We start from the raw sequence: 9,397 nt of genomic DNA, 5'->3' as shown, positions 1-9,397 counted from the left end.
GAGGACCGATATCACATAACCTCAATCAAAGTAGATTTTGTTTTCTCTCCTAGGGACACATTCAAGATTCACAGAATTTGGTGAAGCTTATTGGGTTCATTGCAATATAAAGGTTCTCCATAAAGTGTAATGTTAGAGTTTTTTTTGTTTATTTAAAATTCAGTTTACACCACGGTCGGACAGAATTAGAATAATTAGAATAATAATTAAGAATAACAATATTAGAAAAACAAGCAAACATGAACAACCAATACCATCCTTTACACTATATCTTGTACACGCACTTTAATGAATGACTACGCAACAACATTCCCTGACCGTGAGCCCCTCCCTGCGTCGCTGAGCTTACGGCGCATGCGCAGAGCGGCGCTGTCAGGGCACGGCACGGCACAGTCACAGCGACAGTATGGCGGCGGACTGCTGCTGGAGGGATGCTGCTGTCGCCGCTGCCTTCACAATGTGATCGGAATATCGTCTCCCTGCGGAAAGACTACAGTCACCCCCGAGGCCTGTCGCCGTGATCTCGAAAAGATGGCCAGGCTCGCCGATTACTTCGTGGTAGTCGGCTACGATTTCGATAAGAGAGGTAAGAGAGAGAGACACAGCAAGCGATTCTTCCTCCTCCTCTCCCCCTCCTCCTCCTCCTGATCTGTTAGATTGGAGTGTATTAGTCGCGGTTTATTCACGGTAAACACAGCAGAAGGCGGAGGGAGAGGGACGCAGTCCCAACACAGCTGATTCCGGCCTGGGATGGGCGAGTTACTATCAGCCGCGGATGTCCCAGGCCTCTGGATCTTTACTCCCGAACTCAAAAGCCGAACCTGACCGAAGTTGCACGAAGACTGAACTGTCTATATGCACTTTTACACGATTCATGATTAGAAATTTGGCAGCGGGTACTATTTTGTTGTTTTGCCAGGGTGTGACTGTTCTAGCAAGGATTTATCAGCGTAACCTTTGCCACTTTGTCATGTAACAGCCTGGAATATTGTCCAGTATGTGCCTGTATTGAATAGAAATTCAAAAGCTGCCCCAGTTCGTCCAATAAGACATGTCAACAAACATCAATAAGATGCAGCATGGCACTGACGCTTGTGGTAGTGACTAAAACTAATAGGTTGCCTACCTAGACAGCATGCTTTGCCACCTGTGATGCACAAAACGCTGTTTTAGTGGGCAACAAACTAGGTTTTGAAACAGCCTTAGTTTTTGCCATAGCACTGTTTCAGCCTGCACGATTCTGCATTATTAATGGAGTGGTAGTTCCTCATAAGTTGAAAATCTTTCTAAACTTGCAAAATGCAAAAGGAGACTTAAAAGAGTGTCTAGGTTGGATAATGCTATGGCCTTTAAAATGCCAAGCATCCAACAACAAGTAAACTCACTATAAAAGCATCTTAAATGTGGTCTACATTATCTGCGGGCCATATTGTGATAAGTTATACGATAACTTTGTGTGAGGAAACGACCCAAATATATTTTTTTTGCACCTTTCACCACATGACATGACATCTTCAGTCACAATTCATTGTCAAGAGTTATCAGGACGTTTTGCATTTTTTTTTGTGCTAACTTTTGAAACAACATGAGTTTTTCAAAATATCTTCGTTGGGTTCCTCAGAAAAAAGAAAGTTCTACATTTAAAGTATACTTATTTTTATTTGAATGAATGTAGAGAGCTTTGAGTATCTGTAAAACCTTCTGTCTTTAGTGTGTTTTGTTATCGGGAGGTTGAGTGTTTTGGTTAGTGGCCTAGATTCGTGCCATATAATGGTCCCGATGAGCATGCATAATTTACCAACCCTCATCTGAAGAAAGCACGTTGCTGGAAACTCGCATCAGACCAACCTTTATTTAGAGAGCTGCCTCTGTGCGTGTCTTATTCCTTATTTATGAGGCGCACACTAAAAAACGCGGCGAGTCCCCTTTATATGGACAATATCTGGGACTTTTGAGATGAATATGCATAAATTGCATGCTGTGTGCAGTGGTCCGCTTCAAGAGTTGTTCAGCGCAGATAGGCCTTTGGTTTTTGTTACCCGTGAGATGCAGCTTTTTATATGTGGCCGTACACGTAGTCTGGCAGGATGTTGAAAGGCTGCATGCTCTGCAGAATGTCTTCCTTTCCTGTTTCTAGCCTTCTGCTGCGTTTCAGCATCTGGTAGGCAGACCTTCACGTTACAATAAAGGTGTGTGGAGAAGAAAAAAAAACTCTCGTGAGCTCTCATGAAGACAGGAATTTGCTCTTTTTATGTCCATTGATATCCAAGAATAACAACATGAAATGCTAAAAATAACATTTAAAGTACAACACAATCATTCATGTTGTAGCATGCAATGCAACATAGCAAACTAAATCAGCAGGTCCTGATTGAGCTGTTTGGCAAACCCGTGACATTTATAATGCTGTGAGATCTCGGCGAGTGAAAGTGTTGCTATTTTTTCCGTCCCTTGACATCTGTCTCACAAGTTACGTTTTTTTTTAAATATGTAAAAGCAGACATGTTCAGCCATGTTGAGCCTTGGTGCTTATGAGGAAAATTTGAGTTTGAATCTTGCTTGCATATATCTCCTGATCTTGTTTTTTTTTCTTCTTTCTTATAACCACCTGTCTTTTGTTTGTTGTACCCATATAGAAAGTGTCAAAAAGCTTACATGGATTTTTCACCACAAAATCACTCTCAACATGTATGACAGAACATGTTGCACTTCTGCAGAACCCAAAGAAGATATTTTAGAAATGTAAATATTTGTTTGGTCCATGCAATTCAAGTCAATAGGGTCCAAGCCAACCCCATTGATTTTCATTGTATTCAAAGTTAATTTTTCAAGATATCATCTTTTTGGGTTTTGCAGAAAAAAGAAAGTCATACAGGTTTGGTTTGGAGTGAATTTTGGTGGAACTATCCATTTAAGGAAGTAGTCCTGTTATATTTATGTCTATCTGTCTGACACATGTCTCTTTGTACTATGTAGTTAAATGTGAACCTGGACATGTTTCAAGGGATTTTTATGAAGTGCCGTTGAAGTGGTGCCTACTTAACACCCAGAGGGCTGACGCTCTTAAATGAGATAACTTCGCTCAGTGTTTTGTTTACCAGTGCAGAACACGTCCAACTGACCCAGGGGCCATATCCCCGTCTCGGGCCCTTTGACTTAGTCTCCATCAGTCATATATCCCACTGTGCCAAGTTTCTTCCATTGCTAAATCACCATTCTTGAGCCAGCATGACTGTATCATTGGAGGGCATTGAGCTGTCAGGGTGGAGTCGCCCAGCGTCTGTTGTGAAACTGCGCAACGCCACTTGTCCGCTCGATTTTCAGGCCCTGCGAGGAGAACGGCGGTGAATAGGATTCTCTGGATGAGGGGCTTTCTGTTTAAAAAACAGGAAATGGGAGTCAAGGCTCTAGGGAGAAGACATGATTGAGTGGGAATCCAGATTGTGTGAGAGTCCTCGGTCTGCAGTGCAGAGTGAGAAAATGGAGGTCCAGAGTTTGGGGTGGGCTTCACTAAAAGTGGACATCCATGGAAATGTATTTTGGGGTTCGGCATAAACCCCTCCTCTCACTGCCCTCTTTCTCTTGCTCTCTCTTGTCGCTTTTTCTTGGGAGGAGCCCGGCTCAAAACAGAGAGGCCCTAAACAAAAGAGGAGAGCGTTTGTTCTGTTGCACACTCATTGTGAGAGTTGTCTCTGCCAGTCTGTTTTCTTGTTTAACCCCTGCGTGCTGTTGAGAATGTTAAAATGCTTGCCTGCAGAGTGACATTATTAACTTATAACCAGTCATCTATAAGAATTCTATGCAACATTTTTTTTACACTTTAAAAAAAAAGTGTTTCCTCAAAGCAAGGGTGTTTTGAGTGGATGTTCTTGAATCAAAACACTTGAATCAAAACTAGTTAATTACGATTCCAGGACGAATGACTCGATTCAATTGAGCGAATCAAGCACATACAGCTTAATTATCTTAGAGACTTAAATAAATGTAGTTACTGACTGATTGTTCAGATGACTATATTTAGTTAAAGATGCACATTTTGCTGATACAATATTATTGTGATTGGTTGCCAGGGTACTGTGCTGCAGTTTCTAAGGTGTTCTGAGTGGTTTTTAATGCATTTGTATGTGGTTGCTAGGTGACCCAAGTTTAAAAAATGTCTTTAATCAAATGAAGTGGTGGATGATCCAGTTCTGTTTGGTGAATTAAAAACATACAGCAAAGCCCAGTGTAGTATGCTAGTTTTTAGCGAATATAACACATAGAACTTACTTTATTTGGGATACTACAGCATTTATTATAAATTATTTATCCATGAACATATATTTTTTTAATCATATGCACTTGTTTTTTAATCAAAATAACTTTCCGCTTGCTGCGACATCTCTTCTCTGATGACATGTTTACTGGCGAAAGGGCTGGGAAACCTGTCGCTCACATGAGATTGAGCAATAGCAAACCTCAACCATCCAATCATTTCCCAATTTATATAATTAAATTCTGCCCTACATTCTTGCTCTGAAAACCTGAATAAGTTGGTAAAACTTAGTTCCCTCATTTATGTTATCTCCCACTTAACTAAACGTTAATTTTACACACGCAAACCCACACACACACACATACACACACACACACACACAAAAAAACATAATACAACACTTCATTTTGGCATTTATTGTCCCTTTTGAGTGCCATAGCAAAGCATGCTGGGAAATAGAAATCCCAGCCCAGTTAAATTTAAGTTTGTCTAAATTCAAATAAATAAGTTCATAAAACTCAAAACAAAGAAACAATTTAGATAACCTAAAATGTGTCAGTTTGAGAACTCAAAAGAAAGTTCTAAATAATCATAAAAGTTCATTCAAGCTAATTCGTTTCATAGTAACATGTATAAATAGAAACATGCCAAAGTGTAAAACAAAAAAAAAGTTGGTCAAAAGGGGTGGCGTACCAAACAGTGGCCCACCTTTAACAGATCTGCTCTCTGTCTGCCTTGGATAAACTCACTGACTCAGCCGGACGTCTAGAAATATTCACCAGTGGAGTACAGATTCTTATTCATGAGGAAGAATAAGGCAGAAGGGGGCCATGGCGTGATACGCCGGCCGCTCTGTGTTACCATGACTCCCCAATTCTGGTCATTTGGCTTGACTATAAACGGCTCTGTGCCGAGGAAAGGGTCGCTAGGGCCGTGGCTACAGAAGCCCGGTCCCCATGCCTGCAGCGTATGGCCGCAAAGCTCTGACGGCCAGCTGGTGGATGAATACTTCTCATTCATGTGGCAGCCGAGGGGCTAAAGGGCAATGGAGATTGCCCTCATTCTGAGACACACACACACACACACACACACACACACACACTCTTTCCATCTCTTTTTGTCTTTAAAAGGGTTTAAACTTTATGCATTTGATTGTACGCATGCATATGTACAGTAATGCACTGTGTAGACAATATCAAATAAATACATTTGAAACTCCTAGTTGTTAAGTTTCATTATGAATGTGGTGAACTCACATGATACAGTGTTAGGCTGCTGTCCAGGGCCTGTGCGATAGAAAATCACGTGCCTCTTTTGGCCAGTACTGCATTGTCATCTTATATTCGTTGGTCTTGTACATGCGCTTTTTATGCCTTGCAAACCCAAACATTTGCCTTGGTGTGACGCATTGAACGGAAACGTAGAACGTGTCGAAATTGTCACTTGTGATCGTATTGGAAGCGTTCATTCGAATGGGTTGAAAGTATGCTTTTTAATTGGTGTTGTTGTGGGAGCATTAACTTCGTCTAAAGTATCAAAGACATGTTACAAAAAAAATTCTATTTCAAATAAATCCTTTTCTGTTGAACTTTCTATTCATATTCTTCTATTCGCATCCATATCCTTCAGTATCCTACAAAATATGTATCAATTTCCAACAAAAATTTTAAGAAGCACAGCGGGTTTACAATATAATAAGAAATAAGTAGCCTGGCTCCACCCTTCTACGTACTTCCGATTTTAGTTTTTCTTCAGCACTCGGTACATTGCGGTACATTCTGAATGGACGTTGATTGAACAGATGATGTTGATGTTGTGCGCTTATATATGATACGTTTGATATACGTCAAACTAACGTTAACAATTGGTTATGGCAGATCTCGAGTGGCTCTGGGCAGATCCAATAGTTTTAAACTTTAGCAGAGTACCCGCCTTCAAGAAAGTTAACGCTTGTCAATGGAGAGTGGCCAGACTCTGTACAAATGAAATGTAAAAGAGTCTGGTAGGACCAGGCTAGCAAATCAGCATATTAGAATGATTTCTGATGGATCATCTGACACTGAAGACTGGAGTAATGATGCTGAAAACTAATTAAATAAAAATGTAATTAAATAAAAATAGAATACAATTATTTTAAATTGTCAATTTTTTAAATAAAATTATGGCAGGACAAGTGAAAATGTGAAAAATCCTTACTGTTCAATTTTGGATTTTTCTTTTTACTCGCACATGCAATATAATTAGATCTGGTAATGGGACGTGGTCTGCAGTGACTAGTTAATAACTGTTTTTATGCTTCATATCCAGAGGTCTTGTGGGTCAATGAGCAGTCTCTATTGGAGGGACGCGGAGGTCAGGGCGGGAAGGGGGAGTGAGCTCTCCGTGGCCGCAAACCTTTCATGGTCTTCCCTGGTATTTTGAGAATGCGGCCCATTCCTCCTCCCAAACCCCTCGGGTGGAGACTGAAGAGCTTATTCTTCACATGCCCATGGGGTTGCGGGAAGTAATTCTTATAAATCCTCTTTTTTTTTTTCAATGCTGACCTACTGGATTATATTTAGGGGTCTTTAGCATTGTGGCTGTTGGGATAGAGACACGGAGGAGTAAATTATATTCTGGTGCTCTTTCTGTTTTAATGTTGACCCGATTGGTCCATAGATGAAAATAAAAAAGTACCTGTTTGCAAAAAAAGACTGATCTGATTGTTAGCTTGGTGTGAGTGTGGCTTAATGCTCTGTGGTTAGCTCTTCCTGTGATTTTCAGGGTCTGTTTTGGGGGGTTTCCCTTCTCCAGACAGAGGCTGTTTTGGTGCATCAATTTACAGGCTATAATTCCCATCCATCCATCCATCCGTCCATCCATCCATCCGTCCACCCACCCATCCATCCATCCATCCATCCATCCATCCATCCATCCATCCATCCATCCATCCATCCATCCATCCATCCATCCATCCATCCATCCATCCATCCATCCATCCATCCATCCATCCATCCATCCATCCATCCAGTTTCTTTTAATCCACTGATTTATTTGCTTGCCAAAGTCAGTTTCTTCAAACCTTTTATTTATAACGCTGGGCTAGTGTTAATTTTGTTTTCTATTTTTGAGTCAGTTGTTATTGCTTTGCCATTATTACACATTTCTGAGTCATCTAACGTAGACATGAATCATTTATACAGCAAGAGAGACAGTACTCTTGAGTGTTGGGTTAAAAGCATGAGAAGCTTTAAGCCTCACATATAGACAACGCCAATGTCAGTATCAAAAAAGACTTTGTTTAATCTTGAATGTTTTTATTAATATCATTTGTGTCCTGCTGTCAGTTGAAAATGCCATGCACTTACATTGGAAGTCTGGGGCAAGACGTTTCAAAGCAGAAATGTGAAGTATGCAGTCAAGACGAGTTGAAAAATGCAATGTAACTTTGCATTGTCACACTTGTCTGAAAATGTTTAGTGGGTAAACTGTTGAAACACCGTCTGTATTATGCAATACCTTGCTCCATAGACATTTATTCTAAGTGCAAATTTTACTTTTCAAAAACTGACTGGTGAGTTCAAATAGCTTCCTGTCCTAATTGATAGCATGCCATAGATGCTTTCTCATGCAATGTTTTGCTGTGTTGTAGCCTTGTGGGAGGATAGTGAGACGTCAAACTTCTACTCTTATATGCTATAACTGTTGGTGATTTTTCTACTTGTATTAGAGTGCTAATAATCTCTTTCCTCAATCTAAACACCAGTCACTGTCTCATGTCTTCTGGCTGCCTCTTTCATTGCCTTGTCGGAGGAACATTGACTATCCCTAAGCTAATTTCATTACTGCTTTCCATATGATTTCCAAACCTTGTCAGAAGGCTTGGAATTCCTGCTGAGGTGGAATGCCTATCCAATGACGTCAGCATTATGCAAGCAAAAGGAGTCCAAGTGCGTTCTTTTAGTTTGCTTTTCGCGGTTCACGTAGGATATCAGTCACACTCTGAGCTTTAGTCCTTTGCAATGTTTGTTTATTGATGCAACTAGGTTTCAAGGCACTTAAAAAACGTACCTGCTTATCTTCTAGTAGATATTAGCCAGAGGTTATTTAAATATATTAATGTGTGTATGAGAGAAAGAGTATCTATGTTTATCTAGTGTCATGAAGAGAGATAGTTGTAAAACGTGCATATCCTTGTCAGGGCTTGGCTAATAGAAATTCTCAATATTTATTAGCATTTGATGGTATTTAAAATATTTTTTATTTAAATGTTATTTCTTTATTCATCTATCATTTTGACCAAATAGCTGTTCTTGTGAAGTAGTCACTAGACTTCATTATAGGCATTTTCACTGGCCACAGTTTTGACATCGATACCATGGGGAAAAACTGCCATATTCTTAATATTATCTGATTATTAGGCTGCTGTCACTTTAAAACCCGACACACGGATCTATTATACTGTTACACGTGTTTTCTTTCTTAGCTGTTTATGTTCACTTAAAACACAACTGACTGTGTTCACGGGAATACTTGCCATCAATCACTTTGTCATTATTTTGTGTGTATTTGACTGTTTAGGCACAATAAGTAGCTTAAAAAAAATGGATTTAAATAATAAGACTGTGTTGAGCTCTATAACAATAATTGATTATTCTGTCGATGAATGTACCCAAACAGTTAGACACCAATCTAATAAAACACATTATATATAAAAGCGTATTTGTTGTTTCCATGGTTTCTACAAATTAAAACAGTAAATCGAGGGTAACGCGGGTATGATGTCACTAATAGGGGACACACGGACATGGTCGGTGTCCTGGATTAAATTGTTTTTTTCTCTGGTTTTAAAAATTCTTGGAAACATATAGGATAATGTAAGTACACAAGTCAACAAAATATATAACACTGTTCTAGTGGTTGTTTGGATATTTTAATCCAAAAATCTTACATATTATACCTTTAATTTTCTCATAATCTGTGGCATAACAATGAGGGGGGCACGGAACTATACTGTGGCCATTTAGAAATTAACGCCCAAATAAAAAGCTCATTAAAATCATTGCAATGTTTCTCGCCCAGCCCTAATCCTTTTTTAATGCAGCAGTTAAGGCCTTTGTGCCAGTGTGTGTAAGAGTGTTTATCTGTAATCTAACTAAAACT

The 9,397-nt window shown here is 39.6% G+C and overlaps 1 protein-coding gene across 7 annotated transcripts in view; it reads left to right on the top strand.

Moving 5' to 3' along the window:
* Positions 1-326: 326 nt before the first annotated feature.
* Positions 327-9,397, top strand: part of sbf1 (SET binding factor 1) — a 54,662-nt gene continuing 45,591 nt past the window's right edge. For all 7 annotated transcript variants that reach the window (XM_067428508.1, XM_067428507.1, XM_067428505.1 and 4 more), the window contains exon 1: positions 327-586. In XM_067428508.1, coding sequence (XP_067284609.1) covers positions 355-586 — 232 coding nt within the window. In that variant the 5' untranslated portion in view covers positions 327-354. The remainder of the gene's footprint in view (positions 587-9,397) is intronic.

This window comes from Pseudorasbora parva, chromosome 20 (assembly GCF_024679245.1).
Source record: "Pseudorasbora parva isolate DD20220531a chromosome 20, ASM2467924v1, whole genome shotgun sequence".
Lineage (NCBI taxonomy): Eukaryota > Metazoa > Chordata > Actinopteri > Cypriniformes > Gobionidae > Pseudorasbora > Pseudorasbora parva.
This window is presented reverse-complemented; position numbering and strand designations above follow the sequence as displayed.